General features: G+C 36.4%; 1 protein-coding gene across 2 annotated transcripts in view; it reads right to left on the bottom strand.

Moving 5' to 3' along the window:
* Positions 1–969: 969 nt before the first annotated feature.
* The window catches only part of DIRAS2 (DIRAS family GTPase 2), a 267,524-nt gene continuing 243,413 nt past the window's right edge, over positions 970–25,080 (bottom strand). Inside the window, exons 1-2 of one of the 2 annotated variants that reach the window (XM_044060820.1) lie at positions 7,275–7,477; positions 970–4,612 (exon numbers count right to left, since the gene is read on the bottom strand). In XM_044060820.1, coding sequence (XP_043916755.1) covers positions 3,967–4,566 — 600 coding nt within the window. In that variant the 5' untranslated portion in view covers positions 4,567–4,612; positions 7,275–7,477 and the 3' untranslated portion in view covers positions 970–3,966. Of the gene's footprint in view, positions 4,613–7,274; positions 7,478–25,080 lie in introns of those variants that run through there. The other variant, XM_044060821.1, reaches the window with a different exon arrangement.

Below are 25,080 nucleotides of genomic sequence, written 5' to 3'. Positions count from 1 at the left end.
CATGTTAAACATAAGGAAATATCTTCCATGTAAACAGAATGACAGCAGTGTGAGTCATGGGCATCATTGCACAACGTCTGGAACCTATTTTCATTTTTACTTTTTTCCTTAATTTATTCTGAATTGTGTTCTTGGAGCAGCTCTTTCATTTTTACAGCAGTTGAAAATAAAAACAAACGGAACTGCATGTTTTAATGTTTTGTCTACATGCTAACAGACCCTCTGACTCCCCAGGAACAATGTGGGAAACCATCATTCTAATCCACAGGCTGTTAACTGACTACCCCTGCTTCTATGTCTAATAACGTTTAACAGACATTTAAACTATTTTGCTATTCACCAGTGTCTCCAATGGGAAGATGGGTATTTATATTAAATGTTGACAAAATATGCTGTATTTGTTTAAAAATGTTTTCCTTGTAATGCAGCACAATAAAATAAGTGATTTTTTTTCTTGAATTGGTGTTAATATTTTCTTTCTACGGAGGCAAAAATGTCTGAGCATAACATTTCCCCACCTCTGTGATATCAGTGGCTATACTGTTGACATGTTGCACTATAGCATATCAACATTTTATGCAAAACAATAATTGAGCATGACAAAATTCTTAGTTTTTCAATGCTATGGACATTGCCAGGATTTGTCATAGTGCAGCATACGCAGTTTTTTTTTTTTTTTTGGTAGGGAAATCATCCTTCATTTTTAACAGGGGTTTATAGAGTTATGTATTCTAAACTTTATTGATTTGTTTTTGTTTTTTATCCTCCCCAGTTGTCCTCTGTGTCCCAGCAGCTAACTACTTTGTCTCTATTGTGCGCTGGGAAGAAATGAAACCTGAAGCCAACACTGATACCATAATGAACTTTATAAAACAATACCATGTGTGTGATGCTCATTTTTAATAACTTGATCTCAACCAGGAATTCAGAAGAATGAGCCAAGTCACATATTTACAGAGAAACCAGTTATCGATTCTAAATTTTATTATACAGTCTTTACTATACATATATACAAGAAAGCACTGCAATATATAAAACTTATAGGCACAGATGACTTATATACAGGCATTTAAACATGACTTATATACAGGCATTTAAATAATGTAATTTAACAAACATGAAACATTATTATCCTAAAAGTAAACTTTTAGCATTAATACATATCAAATTAATCCTTAACTCTTTATACAGCTAACCCCCATAGTGCACTGTTTCCTATGGAAAAACACTGGTTTCAAAAATAACAAATAGATGTTTACATGTAAAAATTCCATAAATAACCATATTATACTGTAGAAAATGTAGAGTAATTTAATTGTATTACTGACTACACTAGACAAAATGCCATTCTGCCACAATTATTTACTTTTCATATGTCATTGGTGCACAGGTTATATACAAACATGACTAAAACTAGAGAGGATACTGTAGAAACTGTTTTCAGACTCTGACGAAAGCTGCACATCTATAAAAATAGATGTCAGATACTTTACCTACAACACATATGATGTGAATTATGACTTCAGAATTTCTGTTCTACAGGCTACATTGTAGTAAATACTGTAGTGTTACCCGGTGTAACATTTGAAGCAATGGAGCCTAGTTCAATACATTTCAGCAGTCTGCATACAATAAGGATAATTTTACAGTTTACAAGCAGTCTAACAAATATGGCTTCAAGTAATAATGCACGTGTAGATCCAGGTGAATCAACACTTACAAATGAATACAACATAGGTATGTACAGTGTTTACACCCCTTAAAGAATTATGCCAGTGCTAACTGACAATGGAAACCACAAAGCCTGCTTACTTTACACTTCCCAAGACTGACTTTTAAATGAAGTATTCTGCTAAATAAAATTCATCAGTGGTTATTTTTGCCCATCAGCCTGCCTCAATAAACAATGCAATCTCTAGAATTTAAAGCATTGTAGGCAAAGTGCTGAAAACACTTCATAATGTGTAAAGCAGCATTACTTTCTTTATGCATGCATTCTCATTGGTTCCAGTACTCATTAACAATGAAGCACAGCTAATTATAACAGTACACTGATTTTACAGAGATACCTACAGCAGAGGGATGAAAACTCAGCCAGAGAATAGCTGAAAAAGTCAGAAAATGCAGATTTAGGCACTAGTGCAAACGGTAATTTCAAGCAATTCAGCTGTTCTTCAGTGTTACATGTGAAACATCTCTGGGTTCAGAGTATCAATGCAAATCGAGACGGACATTTTAAATACTATTTTTATAGATAAATAGTGCCATGATCACACAAGTCACATGGATGTACTTCACCCAGACCTTGAAACAGACTATAAATTATAATGGCCAATGCCATCAGTAGTCATGGCTACTTTTAGGAAGTTTCACTACAATTCCATTGAAAAGCAAACCTGCTTATTTTTCTTTAGCAAGTATCGCATTTCACAGTTAGTCCTCACCCTTTGGAAATGACTGTGGCTTTTATACCATATTGACTAGAGAATCTCTGCATCACATAACCTGCTAATGGAAATCTTGGCTCTCAGTCTTGTTTTTCTCTCCTCATACGTTATCACAGCTACATCAAAAAGCCACAGTGACTGGACAGAAATCAATTTGCTCTCAATACCCCTTTATCGTTTTCTCCCTAGTCACTGCTTATACAGTCTAAACCTTAAGAGTAAATTAACTTAATTTTCTTGAACTTCACATTTTTAGCTTAATATACATGTTGACAGATGTGAAGATAAGGACATTCCAATTAACTATTCATTTGTATAAATTGTATAAACCTTAAAAATGCAGACATTAGTGATACATCTTTGTCAATTCACTTAAAGTGGCACTGTTTAGCAATCAATACAAATTCATTATATACAAGTTATCATGGCAATGCATTCAACATATCTAATTCTCTTCTCTTTAGATTTGTTTTTGTTTCCCTAATGTAAGGGTTTTCAATTGACCATTAAAGAATGTTAAGACTGATGTCACGAACTAAACACAAACATATTTCTGTCATATCTTCCAGCTGAGTATACTATTGTACTAGGAAAAGTCATACGGTTCAGGATAATGCTATATGTTTTTGATAAAAATGAATTGCACAGAATCTCTGGGAGGGATGATCATTTAATATTTTAAGTATAACTTCAGTCTACTGAAATGCCTTAAAATAACAGTGACCATTTTATAGTTCAGTTTTAATATGAACATTACTTTACTTTAAGTTATCAGTAGGACAGCTGAAATCTAGTGGACATCGCATCAGATGAAATATAACAAAATAAGTGGAAAAGGTTTTCCAAATCTCTTTAAAAGTGGATCCAGTTAAGGCACACTGTTCACTTCTGATCAATGTTCTGCATGAACAGATGGTACTTACACAGTGAGACTGCACTGAGATTTAAAACACTGTAACAACCTTAAACTGAAATCCTTCAATCCCAGCTGCTGCACAGCCCATGAATTACAGAAAACCCTTTTAATATTTAAAACCAACTTCCAGAAAATTAAAATCTCCCATCTTAACACCAAATGTACTACTACAGTTGTTATTCAGTAAATTCTGTCAGCAAAATACTCAAAATGTGATTCCACATTTTAGTTAATGATCAGTACAAAATTTGTATGAAACTGCAAACCATAATTGTAGTCAGTATATATAACCTGCACCATATTGCAAATGAATGCAACATTTTGCCAAACCATCATTTTATATACCATGGTCTGGTTATAAGACTCCTTCACAATGAATACATTTGACAGGCATGAAATCTAGTGAATTATTTTCCTTGGGGGGGTGGGGGAGGAGGGCAATATGCAAACAAATCACTTGGGGATTCTTTTTGGTATTACCTACATTTACTTTTCAAAGCAAAAGGACAGATGTTTTATAACAGGGCTTTGCACCCATTAGTTCCACAGAAACTGTTAACTTTGAACATCACACTTTCATGCAGTAGTGCTTTTTCCAAAGTCTTACATCACCACACATTTTCCTTTGAGCTTCTCCTTTCTCTTCTGCTGCTTACTTTTTTTGCCATCTATTTGAAGACTTACTGTCCTTCGCTTTTCCAGATTCAGCAGTTCTTGGAAAAGTTCCTTCACATTGTAATTTGTCTTGGCCGAGGTTTCCATAAAGGCACATTTCCATTTCTTTGACATAGATTCACCTAAACTGCTGTCTACCTCTCGATTGTGTGTCTCATCACACTTATTCCCCACTAGCATAATGGGAATGCTTTCTACATCTCCCTTGATCTGGACTATCTGCTCATATATAGGTTTAAGCTCTTCCAAGGACTGCCTGCTGGTGATGGAGTACACCAAAATAAATGCATGTCCCTTAGATATTGATAGGCGTTGCATAGCTGGAAATTGGTGACTACCTGTAGTGTCAGTAATCTGAAGGGTACAAATGCTTTTGTCACAGCTGATCACCTGTCTATAGGTATCTTCAATTGTTGGGATGTAACTTTCTCGAAAAGTACCCTTAACAAACCTCAGAACTAGGGAGCTTTTCCCAACACCTCCAGCTCCAAATACGACAACTCTGTAGTCATTGCTTTGCTCTGGCATGTTTGTTCCCTTCTTTTAATTATTCTGAATGCTTAAATAAACTGTCCTAAAAACAAAAACAAAATGCAATCAGTATTAATGGTTTCATTCTTCACTATGACTGAGTCACTAATTAGCAGACACTACAGGTTAAGTGAATTACATTAACATCTGTACATTGTACTATGTATGCCAAGAGTAGGAATTCAAGAATTACTTGAAGCAGTGTTTATAATGGCTAGTGAAACGTATTCCTATAGCTTGGGGTACAGGATTTGATTTTCTCCACTTTTGTTTTCTTTTTGTGCGACTATGAGCAAGTCACATAACCAAATAATGCTCCTAGGTCATCTATGAAACTAGTCCTTGTGTCCAGTGGGCTTACCTAGTTAACAAACGTAACTCTGTCTACAGCACTAGTGGCATTTCTCACTGTTCTTTCTGTGAGTTCTACGCAATCCTGGACAACCATGTGAACTACTAGCAAGTCAGGCAGATGGGACCTCAATCTGAAGTGGACCTGCATTAATGAATATTCATGATATCCTCCAATCAAGTCAGTTATAATAATGACTTATTGAAAACTCAAAGATTAATATTTAGTAATCTGTCTTTGCACATAATCTTCATTCTTAATGAAGAAGTAATTGCACATAATCTTCAGTCTTTGTTTTGTACTGCCTATTTGGGTTTGCCTGTAATGTATTCTGTACTAGGACTTCTTGGGAAATGTAAGCAGAAAAAAATAGTGTTGCATTCTGTCCTACCAGAGGCAGCAAGCTTCAGCAGAAGCTGAAATACATCCATAAAATACAAAAACAAACTGAGTAAGCGCAACAAAAATAAAGTGGGACACAGAATAATATCAAAAATTATTCTGTTGCACTGTCTTTTAAATACTTGCATGTACAAGGACTTATGTACTATTAATGGAATTTATATTTTGCAAATAGAGGAATGTACTTCCAAAATGACGCAATTTAAGAAATAATTCAAATGTAGTCTAAAATGTGTTTAAAAAGGATGCAGAACTCCAGATCTGTGATTATCTGTGACCTAAAAGAAGTTATATGTTGCTGCAGTTAAAATGCCTTATTCTGAAATGTAATTTGGGGCATTCAGCACACCTGGTAGGACTTCAAATGCAATACTAGCAATTCAAAACATAAAATGGGACTATACTGAAAAAAGAAAAGTAGGCATATATGTGATCTGAACATTGTTACAGGGTTTCCATTTTCCAGGAAAATACTGCTGCACCACAGAGCCTGTTATTTAACACTGAAGCTCACTGATCCAAAAATGAACTGTGATAATACTTATTTAAATGTATGACATAAATGTGTTGACTGCTTGGGTAATCACAAGCAGCAAGTGAATAAGTAATGTTAGTCTCAGTACTAATGAACAGGAATTGCATATTTTCAGAAGATATTTACAGTTATAAAACTCTAGGATTTACTGGCGAAGACTACTGCAGTGCCGGGTATTATCACTTGGAACCTTGTGCATACCCATTTTGTATAAAACAGTTCAGACATCACACAAGTCATGTCAAATATTTAGTCCTACACAGCAAGCATTCAGTCTATAACAGACAAACTTTTACCCCCAAAACAAATGCAAACAGGACCAGTCTGCAGTTTTATAGATTCTGAGCTAAACTAAAGCATATTTTACTTTGTGGCTTGTGGATATTTTATTTACTACTCATTTAAGTAAAAGAAATGTAGAGAAGCCAAAAGATATAATTTAAACATTTGCAAGAAAAGGAAATTTAACACCAAAAAATGTGACCTTCTAAGCAGTATAGTAATATGACAGATGACAAATAATGAAATACTTAAGATATGGTTAGAAAAACTTTTAAAGACCTTAAATTTTTATATCGCAGTGAAAAAGAAAAGACCCCCCTTCTAACTGATAACCTCATCAAATTTAAGATATATTACAATATAGGGTCCACAGTTATGCACCAGACTGTTAGCTCAAGTCAAGGGAAAATAGATGTACATCTATATAGTATCCTAGAAAGTTGAAAAGTGATGCAGCAAGATTTTCCTTTGGGCCACCACCTGCTATAAAACTGTGGTATGAATTCAGAGTTAGAAATACACCTCCTAAGACTACATAAGACAACTGTCCATCAAAGGCTGTAAAGACAGACTTTTTTTAAGGTGTACTGTGCTGTACACGGATGTATTTTGACTGTTATGCAATGAAACAACTATATTTTCATTAGATATACGTGAACAATAATACAAGGCAGTTTGCTGAAAAACTGAACAAACACTGCACGGTGGCACAAACTCCTTTCCAAATGCATACTTGTAAAAAAAAAAAAAAAATCTGTATCCAAACTGCAAAAACAATCTTTCATAATTACACATCCCTGTTCAAGAAAGTGAGCACCTTTCTCCTCCTTAACCCCACCCCCCCACACACACAGTCAATGCTAGTAAATGTCAGGAAAAAGACATTTTCCCACAGCACAAATATTTTATACATTAAAATCAGGCGATAGTGTTTTAAATCTGAAAATCGTCAGGATTACATTCAAACAATGACAAGATTTATCAGAACTCGACGGAAGTGCCCGGGCCAGGATGACTTTTATGATCGTTAAAAATTAAGCAAATAAATTATACGTTTTAGATTATTACTGTTATCAGTTTCACCGTAGTCTTTTTAAAGCTCAGTAAATAATCCGCTACAAATTGTAAAAATACCTTTCTGAAATGGTTGATAAAACTTGAAAAAGTGCCACAGTTTGCTGTTACTCCAAGTCTCTAGTCCTGTGCCCTTAGACTCATCGTGATTGCATTGCACTGAACTAACCCAAAACGAGGTGCTGAAACCAAAGGGAGCTGTCCCGCACCTAGTGCTGACTACAGCTTGGCTAACTGAAGGTACCTGCTCCGCCTTGTTGTGCTTTTAAAGAAACGGAAGAGATTTGTTCTCTGGCTCGCTGACGTCATCGCAGGAATCTGACCCCTCCTATCTTCCACTCTTCTTCTTGTCCTCCCCCTCTTGACTGCAGTGCTCTGCGGGCACTAGAGATGCAGACCCACTGAGAGGCACGCACATGCAATAGAAACGAGCAGATGTCATCTGTGGCAGCCATTATATTAGAAATGTTACAGTGGGTGGGGATTTACTGCCTGCATATATGTGTAGGCAGGAAGCCATGCCGCTGCAGTTTTCCAGTAACCAAAAGTGCATGGAAGAAGATATCAAAAATAAGTAAACACATATATACCCGTTTATTTTGGTCAGATGACGATTCTGTGTTTATTTAACGTATTTATTTCTCCTGGAAAATCTGAGTACGGGATCTGTTACAGCAGATCTTTTCAAATTCAGATTTCAGTTTACTGAACAATGTGTTAATAATGGGGCCTGCTTATACTGCTGCCGATCAAGTTGGACCGACGTCAAACGCATATCAGTAGCATAACTGTTGCCAAGTTCTTGGGCAGTACATTGCAATCTCTTTCTCCACAGTTTAGGAGACCTCAGAAAAGCACATAAAGTCCCGATGCTGATAATACAAAGCACAGTGAAAGGATCGTTTAACGTTTTTCTCTTATCGGGTTAATTCAATACTTTACAACGTGTGACATAATGCCGATTGCCTGTCGAGCAGAAACTCTGGGGAAATTAAAATCAATGTCATTTCTTATGATGTGCAGAAGGTGAAAAGCGTTATCAGCACAAACACCTCATCTCCCAGTTTTCCTCTCAAACAAATTCAAAAACTTCTACCCACGGCGTGCATGATGCAAGCATTCCTGGCTCTTACTTGTTTCGCAGATTAGTGGCCTGGTCTGCTGTTTTAAAAAACAGCCTGACACACGGTAGCAAGGGTAACCGACAAATTATAATGTATGGTACTCAGAAAATTAGCACATATATGGCAGTTGGAAGGTAATCGGATTACTCACGGGAAATGAGGGTAGGGGCGAAAGAAGACCATGCAAACTGCAGAACTAGCCCCAAACCCAGATATGTGAGATGGAGACCGTAAAACTTATCCATGCTATCAAATGGCAGATGCATGGAATTTCTGACTTTCAATATTTTGGACTAAAATAAATAGCTACAGTATATGGTAATATGGATCTTTTTGTGTATATTGATCAGAATTTTACTTTTTGAAAAGTCAATGTAATCTGAAGAGCTATGATACATGACAACACTAAAATACTGTGAAAAAACTCTAAATGCTTCTTCAAAAGTCTGATGATACCTTGAGAAACTGAAGTATTGTATGCAGAACCAGGTAGTATTAACTTCATGTGCCCTATGAGCAGAGCATCTGAAAATGCTTCACTGATTGCTATCAGAATTGGATTAGTGTGAATTTATTACGGGACAGAAAAAAATAATTACAAACTAAACTTGCAGTCTTCAAAGTGATTGAACCTTATTTTGAGGTACAATGTACTGTAAATTCGATGATTAATCGTAGTTTTGTGCACAGCTATTTTATCTACAGTCTTGTGTGTGTTAACTTAATCACTTAAGACATAGGAAATAAAAGAAAACAAACCATATTAACATATTCCCAGTTGCAAACATTATACATCTCATATATTCTTTTGTATATTTATCATCAGTCCCTGCCCTCCCTTAAACCTCACTACTGCTCCAAAACATTCTGCAAGTATTGTTCCCACAATTTCTATTTTTTCAATGTAATTTGCTCCAACACTTTACTAAGGATCCCACTTCCAGTTCTTTTTCTTTTATACATTATTCAATACAGTTATAGACGTTGATTTCCATGTTGTAGTAATAGCTTTTTGGCAGCCACATGAATTAAATTTAACAAGGCCTTACTGTGTCTAAACAATTCAGAGCATATATTCCACCTAAAGAATAAACAAATAAAAACAAAAACCCACCAGCACCTGCTTTCTCCCAGAGGAGAAATATTTGAGAGTCTTCTTAGGGTAAAAAAATACCCATGCAAACTTCCATACAAAAATCCTAAATCTTTCAGACTTTTTTTTGCATATTTGGGTATCATATATATGCCCTTATGTCCTCCTAATTTTTCCCCTTGTGAATCCTAAATCTTTTGGCCTTTGTTGTATATTTGGGACCCATTCACATGCCCTCATATTGTTTTCTTGTGAATTGTTTATCCAGTCTCTCTTCCCAGTCTTTCCTAACTTCATCTGCCTAAAGTTGTTGTGCAGTATTTTATATGCCCTGCCAATTACCCCTTTTTAACGGGAACTCCTGTTTTAGAGTCAATTAAAAACTCTTTCAGAGCATGTCTTTCACTTAGGATTCTCACATCCTTTCTCTTTGCCTATACTCCCAATATCAGACCCTGATAGGGAAGGCAGTCTCTAGTTTGCAATCTAAATGTCTTCTGGACTTCTCCCCATTATTACATTTTCCTGTCGAGATATTTACTCCCAATACCTTGGTTCCTTTGCCAGTTTTCACCAGTAAATTCCAGCCTCCTCTTGTCTATTCTTTGTACCCCTAATTGCAGTCATCTTCATTCTCATGTTGACTTAGTTCTTGGAATACTTTCTGCTACTTTATGAATCTAATATTTTGTGTGGCTGTTATTTTCCTTAAGCATCTGCATCCAACCCACTCTTTCCTTAATTCTTGAATTTTCCACCAGGTCATTATCCCTTTCCACTTTGAATTATAGCTTTCTGCTTGTGTTATGTATATATGAGCCTTAACTGTGTAACTCTTAAATATCCCTTCAAGTCAAGTAATCCATCTACCTTGTTCAGTTGGAAGATCAGTTTATCTCACTTGAATCTTGCCCTTTTCCCCTGCCAAATAAAATACTTCAACTCTTTATTAATTGCCACCCACAACTTCTACCCTGGTTGATAAAAATATGACTGACCCAAATACAAAACTAAACAGACTGAACATTTTCATTGTTTGTATCTTGCTATCCATACACAAGAATTTCCAGGTTCTCAGTTTATGTTTTGTCTTTTTAGTATATTCCCACATATTCTTAACTGCCATAAAAGAATCCTTTTTAATCCTTACTCCTAAATACTTAATTTATTGTGTCCCTATCAATATGGGTATTGCTGGACCAGTTCATGTGTGGGTACATAGTTTACTGCATTAGCCATTGCTTTATCTTCCTTAATTTTATATCGCAAAAGACTTGAAACTATTAGATCCACAAACTGAGATGTTTTTTTCTGGTTTTATCAGGTACAAAATACCATCATCTGTAAATAAAGCCAGCTTATCTTGATTACCATCCTAATTATAGCCGTGGATTCAGAATTCCTTGTTTTCTTTGCCAATGGCTCTAAATATAAAGCAAATAAAGGGGAAAGACATACATGCCTGGCTCCTCTGTTCAGACAACTTGTCAGAAGGAACCCTCCCCACTTCAATTTTCTGCCTCAGATCACTCATGTATCCTCCTAATTAACCTCATTATTGTATCAGTGAATACAAATGATTCCATTGTCCTACTCAAAATCACATCTTACTTTATAGAATGCTATCCCTGCATAAAGACCCATAAAACAGTATTTTCTTATATTCAGCTTTCCTCTGAATTATCACTGTTCTGTTAATGTTGGCAGATATTTATCCCCCTCTACAAAACCACATTGGTTCATATCTATCAATTTTGGTAACACAATTGCTATTCTTTTAGCTATTATAGACACTTTACTATCTCCTTGCTCGTTTCCCACCTTTCTGTAACTAGAATAGTCCAGATTTCAGATTTGCTGATCTTAGGATGGTATTGAGGTTTCCGTGTTGCCCAGACCTTACTGAGATAGAGGGAAGCTTTTCTGCTTATCAGTGGGAGTGGTAAGCTCTGAGCAGCCTGTCGCTAAAGGATTGGTTTCGGCTCAGAAATTGTATTTTTATTGGCCATTTTTGGGCTACTTCTATCCCTTTCATCTTTCTGTATTAAAAAAAAGTGTTTGCTCAAGTTTACCAATGCCTTAAAGTCTGCTCTTCAAATTTACCCTTAGACCTTGCTAACTTATCTCTGAGCACTCAATGAGACCTTTAAATCAGCACTTGCTTAAAACATCTTGTAGCTTTTATTGCAAGCTCACCCCCAGCTACCAGCACTCAACTTCCTATAAGGAAACTTTCTATAAAGGAAACAAAAAGCTTCAGTACTTAATCTAAGCATAAATAACTCAGTACTTAAAAGAGCTGATCACTTTTCCAGGCATGTCCAAAGGTCAGTTTTCGATGCTTTCTCCCGTTAACCTGGGCATCCTGAGGCAATGTAGCAATTGCCTCATGTACACAAACAACCCTCTCCTCCTACCTCCAAACACATCTACTTGTGAGAAATGCAAGTATACAGCCAAACTCGAGGCTTCACTCGCTCAATCCAAGACTGGGTCAACTAATCAGGAGGAGGAGGTTAACACACACATCACAGAGAATACATAGCTCCCCTGTTTGCACACTACCACTATGACATAGTAACATGAAACACACAACCTCTTTCGCTGAGGCTCTCTTAAAAATCTGCCCAAACAATAGAGAAGTCTGAGGCATGAACGCAAGCAGCCATCTCATCCAAGCACAACCCAGAAGACACATAGCCCACACAAACAGTGTGCCACTCAAGCTAAGCCTAAAAGACAGAATAATGTACCAAACACATTAGTCATATGTGATTCAATTGTAAGGCAAAATGAAAAAACAAACTACAAAAACTCAATAAAAAATGTCCGGTACAAGGAAAGGAAATGCATCTACTGTTTGCAGCTTCCTTTCCTTGTACCAGACATTTATAGAGTTTTTTCAATTGTAAGGCACACTGACATCCCACTCAATAAGCTAAATAAGGAGAAAGTCACAGTCAGCTGCCTGTCAGGTGCCAGGGTTTGCCACATAATGCATGCACTTGGGTCTCTCCACAGCAAGTACAAATATGACTCAGTCATTGTACATGTTGGTGTGAATGACCTAAGATGTACCTCCCTGGACTACATGAAGAGAGACATGGAGGAGCTCTCTGATCTTGTAGCCCAGGCAGGTATGACTCTAGCCTTGAGTAGCATCCTGCCATTGCTAAGAATGATACCACAGTACATGCAGAAAATGACTGACTTCAACAATTGGCCAGGATTCTGGGGTCATTCTAAGGGGATCCAGATTTTTTCTGCTTGGGATGACATGATAGACCGACCGCGATGCTTTGCCAGAGATGGCCTGCATCTGTCACCCCTGGGATTCTGGATAGTGGCCAAGGCCCTTGCTAACCCTATAATGCCTTTTTTAGGCAATGCCCTGAAGATAAATTTACCACCATAACATCCGCTAGCAAACGCATCCTAAGGGTTATGCTACTCAATGATACAAGCCTAAACCTCAAAATGCACACACTCAAGTCACTCCTCAAACTGGAGAACATCGACATATGTGTAGTAACAGAGACCTGGTCCAAGGCTCCTGAGAGCATCCATGCACTACCAGGTTACAATGCATATCACACCTTTTGGCCCCCTAATCTGAACCAAAGTCATAAGGAATGTGATGACCGAACCCCCAAAGGCAGAGGTGTATCCATCTTCATAAAAGATGCACACACCTCCAGACTTGTTGCCCAACATAATGCATCAGAAATACTTCAGGTATAGTTAACACTGGACAAAACTGCAGTCCATATCATGGCCTGCTACAGATCCCTCACAATGTCTCAGGACTGCCACTCTGCATTCCTGGACACTCTGGAAAACATTAAAGTCCAGCCTAATACCCTTATACTGGGAGACCAACTACCCCACCATTAGTTGGAACAACTACTCCTGCTCCAACTCTTTTGCCCAGCACTTCCTAGAATTCATAAACTCCAATGCCTTAGACCAACTCATCTTCACCCCCACTAGGGGAAAAACATTCTTGACCTAGTCATTGCAAACATGGGGGACCGCTACTCTACTCCTGTGATAGACCCCTCCCTGGTATGATCAAGTCTATCACCATTGATATCCAAATCCTGCCCCCACCCCCGAAAAAAGAAACCACAGTGAAAAACTTCTCCAAAGCTAATAGATGTGGCAAGCTTCACGTCATCAGAAATGGGGAATGGAAGTATGCTGCTGAATCTTACACCAAGGCACTGTATAAGCACCTACACAACTGCGTACATACAGCCATACCAAACAGAACCAAGATGCTCTCCTCTAAGAAAAGGAAGCCAATCTGGTGGACCCTGCCATTTACAAACTCAACAGAAGGAAAAACTGTTGCAGAGAAAGGTAAAGTCCGATGATTGGAAAAATTCCCTTGGAAATCTCAGTAAAAACTGAGATCCCTCATCAAATCCACCAAAGCTAGTTATGAAAACAAAATTGCTTCAGATATTAAGGACAACACAAGGCTTTTTTTTTTTTTTTTTTTAGGTAAGTCAAGTATCGGCATAACAATATGCAGATTTGCTCAGAGCTGCAACACAACGGCACCACTTATACTGAACCAACTGACATTGCCAATATCTTGGCAGACAGATTCAGTGTAAATTTTACTCTGCCCTCACCCCCTAAAGGGTCCACTCACATACCTGAGGAATACCAAATCCCTATTATCACAACTGCACAAGTAAAAACCGCACTGACCAAAACTAAGAACACAGCTTCCATGGCGTCAGATAATATACCGGGTTGTGTCCAGCACGAACTACAAAATGAACTGGCACCACTCCTGAGTGCTGTTCAGCTACAACCTCAGTTCAGGCTTGGTTCCCACTGAATGGCACACTGCTACAGTCATCCCACTCCACAAAGGGGGTGTGACTACAGACCCTGGGAACTACCGCCCTATCAGCTTGATGAGCCTGATCTGCAAGGCTATGGAATGTATTATTACAGATTTAAAAAATGATATGGGGACCTTCAAACCCTGGATCCCACTCAGTTTGGGTTTGTGAAAGGCAGATCATGTTTGCTAAATCTGATAGACTTCTTTGAAGCCGTTACCAGAGCAGTGGAAGAAGGTAAGGCTGTCCACACAGTATACCTTGATCTAGCCAAAAGCTATGATACCATCCCGCACTCTGTAATCATTGATAGGCTCACTAATCTGGGCATTAACCCTTACGTCACAAGATGGGTTGCAAAATTGCTCACTGACAGAACCCACATGGTTTAAGTTGCCGACTCCAAATCTGACTACCAGACAGTTACAAGTGCAGTCCCACAAGGATCAGTCCTGGGACCTCTCCTGTTTGGCATCTACTTCTCTGAAGTTCAAGCCAACACCAAGGGACTCTGGTTAACCAAATTCATGGATGACTGCAAATGGGGAGCTATTATTGATTCTCAAGCTGATGTAGACATCCTACAAAAGGCCTTATGGAGACCAACGACTGGTGCCAAAACCATGGCCTTAGGCTAAATGCCAAAACATGCATAGTCATTCTCTTTGGGAAAACATGGTGCCCACAAGCTGCCACATCGAAGGGAACCCACTTAACTCTGAAGGAGTTATAAGAGATCTCATCACAAAAGGTTTCTCATCCAGGAAAAAAAAAGTCATCTCTCTCTACTCATCCCTTATCAGACCTGTTATAGAGTAAAATGCCCTCCCTTATCAAACCTGTTAGAGAGTAAAATGCCCCATTTGGCATGTACCTCACTAGACACCTCCAACAGCTGGAGAGGCCACATACATTCTTCACTATGAGGCACTTAGGACTCAAACTATACTCAGTCTCATATCCCCTACTTAGAGGCGATCTCTGCTTAACATACAGAGCCATATCTGACTCAGTTTTGGTTGACATGCTCCATCTGAAAAAATCCCAATCCCTCCATACTACTTACTCCAAAGACTTCAACCTTATTACCACAGTAAACAGAACCTGCTGGAGGGACAGGTTTCTAACCCAGAGTCTCCCAGTTATCTCTGTAGTAAACTCCCCATTCACGTCAAGTAGAGCATCTCACTGGCCCTCTTCAAGGGGGATCTTGATGAGTGAATGGGAAATAGGAAATTCACCCCGGGGATTACTTCAATCAGACTGCTAGATAAGGGCACAGGGAACTAAGTCTGGTAAGCCAGATGACTGGGAACACTACTGGGCTAGGCTTGCAATGGCTCCAGGGCCATTAGCCTAGTACTTACCTATGAACCTATGGTTTAAAGTTAAAATGGGCCTATATGAAGCTAGGTCTGATGGGTCATCATCATCTTATGTGTTACAGCCACCAGAGCTTTTTCCAGGATGCTGGTGCTTCTCTTCCTTTTAAAACCTTCCAGATCTTAATTTTCTTCCCTCAGCTTCCATAGGAATACCATCTCTTCCTGGAAGCTTTCCTACAGATTGATTATATGTCATTGTATTTATCTCAGCTACTCCTATCTTAACTGTTAATTGTTGAGCCTCATCTGCCTCCAACCTTAACATACTTAAGTCTTCCATAATTGTTTCCATTTGTACTCTTTCTTGATTTTCACATTTCTCTGCTTTATACAAACTGTCATAAAATTTCAAATATCTTGTATACAAGATCCCTTGCTATTTTTCTTGTTGTAGGCTCCCTAGGTTTGGCAACAACCCTGTCCACTTTGTTGCCCTAGTCATTGTCCTTAAGTTTTTGTGGTCTGGATTTATCGTCAAAAACAGTTGCTTAATAGCAATCTTTCTAAACTCATGCATATTATCCAGATACTCCCTTATTTTCTCTTTAACACTCTGTAATTGTGCCTCTTCTTGTTTTGCGAGATTCCCTTTATTCTGTAAAACTTAAACCTTTGTCATCCCCTCTAAATAATTCCTGTTACTTAACCATCTTTCTTTTTCTTTTATTTCTACCCTATTCTTAAACCTCAATTTCATTTGATCCCATACTCTAGCAATAATGTCTGAAAAAATGTCCATCTTCCTTAATACTTTTGAATTATTTCCAATCCATTTCTTAAATTCCCCTCTTTTCAATAGGTAGGTGGAGAGCACCAGTCTCTTATGTGTACTTCATTACACCATTTTTAATCTTGGTTGTTAATGTCACATGGTTTGAAATAGTTATTAGATGTGGGTCGAAGTTTTCAGATAAATGCACATGACATATTCCCACAGAATATAATTTCTTTCAAGTCTAGCCCAGTTGAGTGCTCCGAGTTCTTACACCTGAATTCATGTCTTCCATGACAGATATGATCATAAATGTCTTCAGAAATTTACCCTCTTTTATAATATTTTCCGCTCTAGGTCCCCCAGATACATACTCACTGTTGCAAATTAAATGCTAATCCCCAAATATAAGTAATATCTGCTGAAAGCTGACTTTCTTCCAAAATTTTCTGAAGCTCCATATTGGCACTGAACATTTATTTGAAAATAGAAAACTTCATTACATTGTTTTGTGTAAGCAAGTAAATAAAACAAAAATAAAATAAAATAAGCCAAAGGTCTCAATTCAGACATTTACCTATGCAAAAGTACGAGTAACCATATTAACTCTACATATGTTCAGTTTTACACCGCATTTCCCTCCTCAACAACCCAAGGTTACAGCATTAACTTAAAACCTTTTGTGGTTTTCCTGGGGTTTTTTTTTTTTTTTTTTAAGTTCAAAGTGTTTTTAGCCATTTTTTTCTTATGCTTTTGTTCAGCCTTTCCTTTCTTTTTACATTGAAATACAGCCATTACATAAAACTAAAACAGAAAAAAAAGCAAGCACCATTTATTACATACAACTATAAATGAAAATACTTTACTATACAGCATTCAATTTATATCATGAAATGCTTTATACAAATACTAAGAGCAAAAATTGTTTTACTTGCCATTTCTTTTTCCCCTTCCTCGGAGTCGTTTCAAACATTAAAGACATGAAGTAGGGTATAACAGTCAACAGGAACCCAATCTTTCCCCTTTTCTTGCAAAGCCAAATTTAAAATGTGATTGATACTTTATAATCTCACATTTATTTATTCACTAAATTTCAGTGTTGCTGGCCTTCTTCCTGTTCATCTCTCCCAATGCTCCAGACATGGTTCAAGTCCAAGGACCAGCTAATTCTTTTAGTCAATGCCTGTGCTTTTTTCTGTCTCACAAGCATTTTTCTTTGGAATGTTGGAAAAGGTTTCTCTCTACAGGCTTTATTTTGAGAATAATGAGAAACAAGAGTCCTCTTCTGTTTCTTGGCAAAACCTTTTGTTTATTTCGTAGGCAATTCTGCATGATACTCCAGAAAAAAATAATTAGTCTCAAGACAGCTGGATACACCAGCTTGAATCTTACCCCTACCTCTTAACATTCTACAATTACTTGTATAAATTTGCTTTTCTTATACCTGGTGTAGATTGAATAATAATTTTTCACAAATAGAATAGTCTCTCCAATTTTCACTACTTTGTCCTTCTACCACAATTTTGTCAGGATAAACTCTTTTTGCTGGTACGATTGCATCTTTACTAATACAGGTTTTGGCTGCTTTCTTGTGGCCAGGTTTGAACCACACATGATGCACCTTTTCATTTAACAAATCCTGGTGTGGAATACCAGTCCAGTTGTTTATTTTGCTTTCATGAAATCAATACAGTATGTTTCTTCCCATTTCTCTGGTAACAGCAGACAGTTTTCCTGGACTGCTATGTCCTCCACTATACATTTTCACAACAGTTTGAGCAGTCTCCTACTCAGCAAGCTTTTTCGTCATTTTAACCTCTGATTTTTGTAGTTTTATTAGTTCATCTCAATGGCTGTTTAAAGCTTCTTACATTTTTTTCCAGCTTTTTGTTATTTGAGTCAATAAACAAAACGCAGAGTATATTTTAATCAGCTCTGAGCACATTAAACTTTGTTTTTCCTCTAGATAATGAAGCCTTGTCTTGCACCAAAGCTGGAGCTTGAACTGTTTTTTGCTGAACAGCATAAGGATTCTTCCAATGCAGTGTTTTCTTTTCCCCTTTTCTAGTTTTTCTTCTTTCAGGCTACGATTCTTCTTTGCTGGCATTCAGGCAGTGCACTTACTACCCAGTAAGTGAATTTGATAAATCTGGCAGTCGATGGCCTCTCTCAGTTTTATTTTTATACATTGTGAGCTGAAATTAAGCTGTTGATCAATGGAGCAAAGTGGCAGTTAAGAGCCATGGAAGTCCACCTCTATGCAGTCTCTTGACAAGGTATGTTATCATAACAAATATGCACATACCTGCCCTGCCTTCACTTCCGCTGTCCAAGGAGTACTAATATACTGAAAACTGAGTATAATGTAAATATGAAAGCTACTAGAAATACAAAGCAAAGTGACAGTTAAGAGCCGTGATAATTTTCTTGCCTAATGCAGCATTTTTTTCCCCACACAAGTGCTGTTATTCTATCTTGACTAATTTTAAAAGCAGCACATCTATTCTTGAACAGCATGGAGATACAGTATTAAGAACAGCAACCTCACAAGATTCAATTTTCCCATTAAGTACTGGGCTGTGGTGCCTTTGGAGTCTGTATGCCATCTGTGTTTGTATGACTTGTTTGTCCTGTTTTTGTCCTACATTTCAAAGACATGTAGTCGGTGAACTGACAGTAGCCCTGTTATGTGTGTGTGTTGCAAGAGACTGGCACATTTTTTCCAGGATTGATATCTGCCATGCATACAATGATACTGGAGATGGGCTGTGGTTCACCTAGGATAGGGGTCTGCAACCTTCCCTATCAAGAGAGCCATTTTGGCCCCCTCCCACCAAATAAAATTCATCGGGAGCCGCAAAACCCATTTGTCCCCAAAAATGAAGATAACACAGTGTATAAAGTTTTATATATAATTATTATATTAAATATAAAAGAACTAAATTTATAAGAGCACTATTTAAAATCCTTCCCTATTTTTGTTCCTTCGTTGGGATTGCTCTTCCTCAGTGTGTGTTTGTGTGTGTGTGTGTGTATATATGTCAAATCTCTTGACCTCTTAGAACAAGAAATCTGGGCAAAGTCATAAATAATGGGGCAGAAAGGCCCAAAAATAGGGACACGTTTTAAATATTGCTCTTATAAACTTAGAAAAATAATAGAATAACAGATTTTTGTATTAAGATGAATTTTCTGAAGGGTGTGAAGTCTGAAACTATCTATTTTTTCTGACTTCAGCCCTCAATGATTTGCCAGGCAAAAGTCAGGACATTCTGCAAAAATCTGCAAGAGAGGTAACAATGTGTGCTTGGAAAATGCATATTAACAGAAACCATGTTATTCTAGCAAGTTTCTAAGTTTATAAAAGCAATATTTAAAGTCCGTTCCTATTTTTGTTCCTTTGTTCCCCTTTATTTGTGGCTCTGTCCAGATTTCTTGTGGTAAGACTTTGAGAGGTATGGAAACCTTTCAGGAGATGTTGCTTCTGCCAGGGGAATCGCTCAATCACTCTGTGTGTGTGGAATGCATGGCAACAGAAATCATATTATTCTAGCAGGTTCCTAAGTTTATAAGAGCAATATTTAAAGTCCATCACTCAATCACTGTGTGTGTGTGTGTGTGTGTGTGTGTGTGTGTGTGTGTGTGTGTGTGTGTGTGTGTGTGTGTGTGGTAGAGTGGCCATTATTTTTCAAAGCTGCAGGGAGCCAATGCAGAGGGGTGAAAGAGCCACAAGGTTGCAGACCCCTCACCTAGGACTCTGAAGTGGATAAAAAAGGATATTTGAGAATGAATGAGTGGCTTTCCTATATTATTTGTGAAGAATATTTTCAAAACAGTAGATGTCCATTTTGGACTTCTCATAGTCTGTCTTACAGTCAACCTAATACCGGACTCTATATATTGTAGTCTTTACCTGTTCAACATAAGTGTATACTGAAATATTCTGATATTTGTGCATGGAATGCTATATGCTTTCCTTTACTGTGTTATCTTTAACTAGGTCACAATACTTAATTTTTGTGAGAGAATGCAGAACTGTTAAGACAAAGGTGATCCTCAGATGAATGACATTTATTTCACAGTAATGCTGCATTCATTAGTTTTAAAGTTAAAATTGTTACTGTACTTTCTTCTTTGCTTACTGATGCTATCTCACCTGTGAGGCATGTGTAATCTCACCTGTGAGAAAACACTTTTTCTCAAGAACTCTAAAGGTGATTTTAATGTATATAATTTCTCTTCTTTTCAATTTGATGTCAATGATTGTGATTTATTTTCTAAAGGATTAACTTTTGTTCCACTAAAGAATTTTAATATTGCACAGATTTTGGTAGATATAAGACATTTTGTTAGAAAATTGAATTTGAACTTCCTTTTTAAATCTTTTGAATATGTTGGTAATCCTTTGCACATTTCAAGTATGTTTAACCCACCACTACACCCTTCTTTAGCTACATTCGACAAAATTTGTGAATTGGATGTTAAGAATTTGCATAAACAAAAAGCTTTGTCTAATTTAAGTAAGGGTGAAATGGACGGATTAGAAAAAAATAAAAACAATGAGAATGTGAGAATTATAAAACTTGATGGTGGAATTGTCATCATGGACACATTTCATTACAATTTTAGGATGACTAACATTCTTACAGGAAAATTTCATTGAATGAGTTAAATGGTATCTATAAGAGAGTAAAGGATGAATTGATGGACATCTTTATTGAAGGTTCTTTAACCATTGATGAATATAACTTTGTCTGTCCATCACCCTAAGACTCCCTGCATTTTTGGTTTGCCAAAATTGCATAAGAATGTATCAGATCCACCAATGTGCCCTATTGTGAATGGGCGTGGTTCTATCACTTAACATATAGCTAGATATTTAGATATTAGCTTAAAAAGTTTTGTGACAGAAGAAACAAACATATGTAAGGATTCATGGGATTTTTTTACAAAGAATTAATAATTTGTGTTTTAATGATACTGGTGTTTTTATTACCATTGATGTAAGAGATCTTTACACCTCAATACCCCATGATATAGGTACTGAATGGGTATGTGATTATTTATTATGTAAAGGTGCGATACAACCCAAAATTAATTTATATGAACTATTTGAGTTAGTTTTAAAGAATAACTGTGTATATTTTAACAATGATTTTTTTTATCCAAACAGTTGGTGTGGCTATGGTTTCCCCATGTGCAGGCCTGTATGCTAATTTATTTATGTTACAATGGGAGAAGAATTTTGTTTTTAATTCACACTTTTTTGAACATTGTAAAATATACATTAAAATTTTGAATGATATTTTAATATTTTTGGATGGACCCAGTGAATTAATGGATTTTATATCCTACATTAATAAATCCACTACTTTTTTGATGTTTAGCCATACTGTTGAGCCCAATTAAATTTCTTATTTGGAAGTTAAATTATCAAGGATAGAGTTTTAAAAAAGTTTGTATCTAGAATTTACCGGAAGGACACATTCGAAATGTTAACAGTGCCCACCCTTATAAGCAAAAAAGAGCGGTAGTTAAGGGGCAATTTGTATGGGCTGCATGGATGATTTCGTGCTTTGACTCTTTCCTTAGTGAATGTGAATTGTTGAAGGAAGAGGGAGTACCCAATAGAAATGGTTAATAATTTAATGTTAGAAGTAATTAACAAGAGGGAAAGAGGTTTCTACAAAGCTATTTTAGATACTGAAACTGCCCAATATAATACAAATTTTTATACTGAAGTACAAGATATGTCACTCGATATGTATTGCAGTAACAGTTTGGATGTTAAGTCACTATCTGGAACAATGACTAAGAACAAATTTTCATTCAGCTTTCATTACGACCTACAATTTAGAAAGTAATGACATTTTTAAGATTTTGAATAAAAAATTGGGCAATTCTGGTTTCATGTAATGAGATTAGACAATGTGTTAGTGAGAAATCCATTATAGTTTATAGAAAGGGACATTCTTTAAAGAACATTTTTGAAACTAATAGTAAAATTGTGGTAGTGGTTCTATGAAAAAATGTGGGGCATGTAATTATTGTCAGTATATAAGGGAAGGATCAAAGTTTTATATCAATGGTACAAGAGTATTTTTAATAAAAAAATGCAGTTGTTATACAGAAAAGGTAGTTTAATTGTGCTTTCTGTTGTGAATGTCCCTGTTTTTACATAGGTAAAATGGAAAGAAAATTGAAGAACCATATTTATGAGCGTTTGAGGGACATTCGCTTACAGAAAGAAACCAATGCGTTGGCAAAACACTGTATGGAATGGCCAGGTCATAATTTCAAATTCACTGTCATTGATCCCATTGAATTCGACCCAAGGGGTGGACCTTGGACATTATTCTTAGAAAGAAATGAAGCTTTATGGCAGCTAAAAACAAATGCAACCAACTGGCCAGGGTTAAATGAATCTGTTTCCATTACTTGTTTTTTGAGACTTAAAGGCTTTGGAGAGATAATTTTAGAGAATTTTAAAAATTGTAAAATTTATAATCGTATAATTTTATATATTTATATTCATATAAATACATTAATTGGTTACAATTTAGAGTTCTTTTAGGGTATAGTTATTTATTATTTATTGCAAAATCTGAGAAGAAAAGTTTTGCTTATTTATTCATGTGTAAGGAAATTGTTCATATAATAGTTATTTTATTTCATTTTATTTTAATGAATAATTCAGGAGTTTGTGATTCGATTGGTTCACTTTTCATGTGATGGCTTATTTAAACTGGTTTTAAAAGGGCATGTTCTATCTTGATAAAGTCTCCAACAGAGGAGACGAAAGTGCTTGATTTTATATCATTTAATAAAGTTCTCCTTATGAAGTACTTTATATTTTATTTCATTTTTATTTTGCAATTTGGTATAAGGTTTATTTATAAGCATTCCATTCTACTCCTCTCCAAGGCTTTGTGGTATTTATAGGCATGGAAACCTTTCAGGAGATGCTGCTTCTGCCAGGGGAATCGCTCAATCACTCTGAGTGTGTGTGTGTGTGTGTGTGTGTGTGTGTGTGTGTGTGTGTGTGTGTGGTATGCATGGCAACAGAAATTGTGTTATTCTAGCAAGTTTATAGGAGCAATATTTAAAGTCTATCGCTCGATCACTATGTGTGTGTGTGTGTGTGTGTGTGGTAGAGTGGCCATTATTTTTCAAAGCTGCAGGGAGCCAATGCAGAGGGGTGGAAAGTGCCACATGCGGATCCAGAGTCGCAGGTTGCAGACCCCTGACCTAGGACTCTGAAGTGGATAAAAAAGGATATCGGAGAATGAATGAGTGGCTTTCCTATATTCATTTGTTAAGAACATTTTCAAAACAGTAGACATTCATTTTGTCATTTTGGACTTTTCTCATAGTCTGACTTCCAGTCAACCTAATACTGGACTCTATATATTGTAGCCTTTCCCTGTTCAACATAAGTGTATACTGAAATATTCTGATATTTGTTCACGGAATGCTATATGCTTTCCTTTACTGTGTTATCTTTAACTAGGTCACAATACTTCATTTGTGTGAGAGAATGCAAAACTGTTAAGACAAAGGTGATCCTCAGATGAATGACAACATTTATTTCACAATGATGCTGCATTCGTTAGTTTTAAAGTTAAAATTGTTACTGTACTTTCTACTTTGCTTACTGAACATATTGCTATCTCACCTGTGAGGCATGTGCAATCTCACCTGTGAGATATGCTATCTTTCCATAGACCACAATGCCAAATCACACCAGATACCAATGTTGACTTGAAGTAAAAAAAAAAAATTCAACAGCTTATTGCTTTTACAGATGCAAATTTGATGAGTCTTTAGTATTGACTAGCCTGGATTTTTTAATGTGATGGAAAAAGATCCATAGTGTTAAAATGGTTTATGTGCTGCATGACAGAAATTTGACAAGTTCTAAGACTCCTATCCAAATGTCTAATGTAATTGCTACAACTCTGAATGAATGTCACAACTGCATTGTTGGAGTAAAGTGTGTAAAACTAGTGTTTTTTATTTACATCCCTGTATGACAAAATTGAAGTAGCAGTTTGCTCCAAATCATACATCTGCTAATCAATTCTGATATCTTGAGTACAATTTATATGGATTTTAACACTGAAAATTCATTGTGTCATTTTATATTGCAGCCATACATTATGTAATAGCACATTTCTTAAAATGTACACTTCCTTAAATTCCATAATGAAACTCTTAAATTTTGGACCTTACTTTTCTATATAATTTAGCTCTTTCACAAACCAGTATTTTCAGCACAACTGACTAACACTTTCTTTAACTGAACTAATTTGTTGTAGTAACACAAATTATTAGGGAGAAATCCATTAAATTTAGAAACCTGATGAGAGCTTCACCTTAGTTCTGTATTTAAAAGGACTACTTTTATACTTTAAAATGTAATTTGTGAAATAAAATGTCATTGAATAATTTGGATACTTAGCCCAGATTCATGACAAATATTGTTTGTTTATTGTAGCTAGAAATCAAACTACAGAGCCTTATTACCTACTTTATTATTATTACATTTTATTAGTAAGACATATTCAGAATAATTAGATTTACTCACCAAAGCTGCAGCTTTTTAACAATACAAAGGAAAAATGATCCAAAATCAAATTGACTGGAAAATATCAGTTAAGAACTCTACAAGACAAACATCAATCAATAAAAAT

The sequence above is a fragment of the Protopterus annectens genome, chromosome 2.part0 (assembly GCF_019279795.1).
Source record: "Protopterus annectens isolate FY-2018-M chromosome 2.part0, PAN1.0, whole genome shotgun sequence".
Classification (NCBI taxonomy): Eukaryota; Metazoa; Chordata; order Ceratodontiformes; family Protopteridae; genus Protopterus; species Protopterus annectens.
Note: the sequence above shows the minus strand (reverse complement) of the source record. Positions and strands in the feature narration are given on the sequence as shown.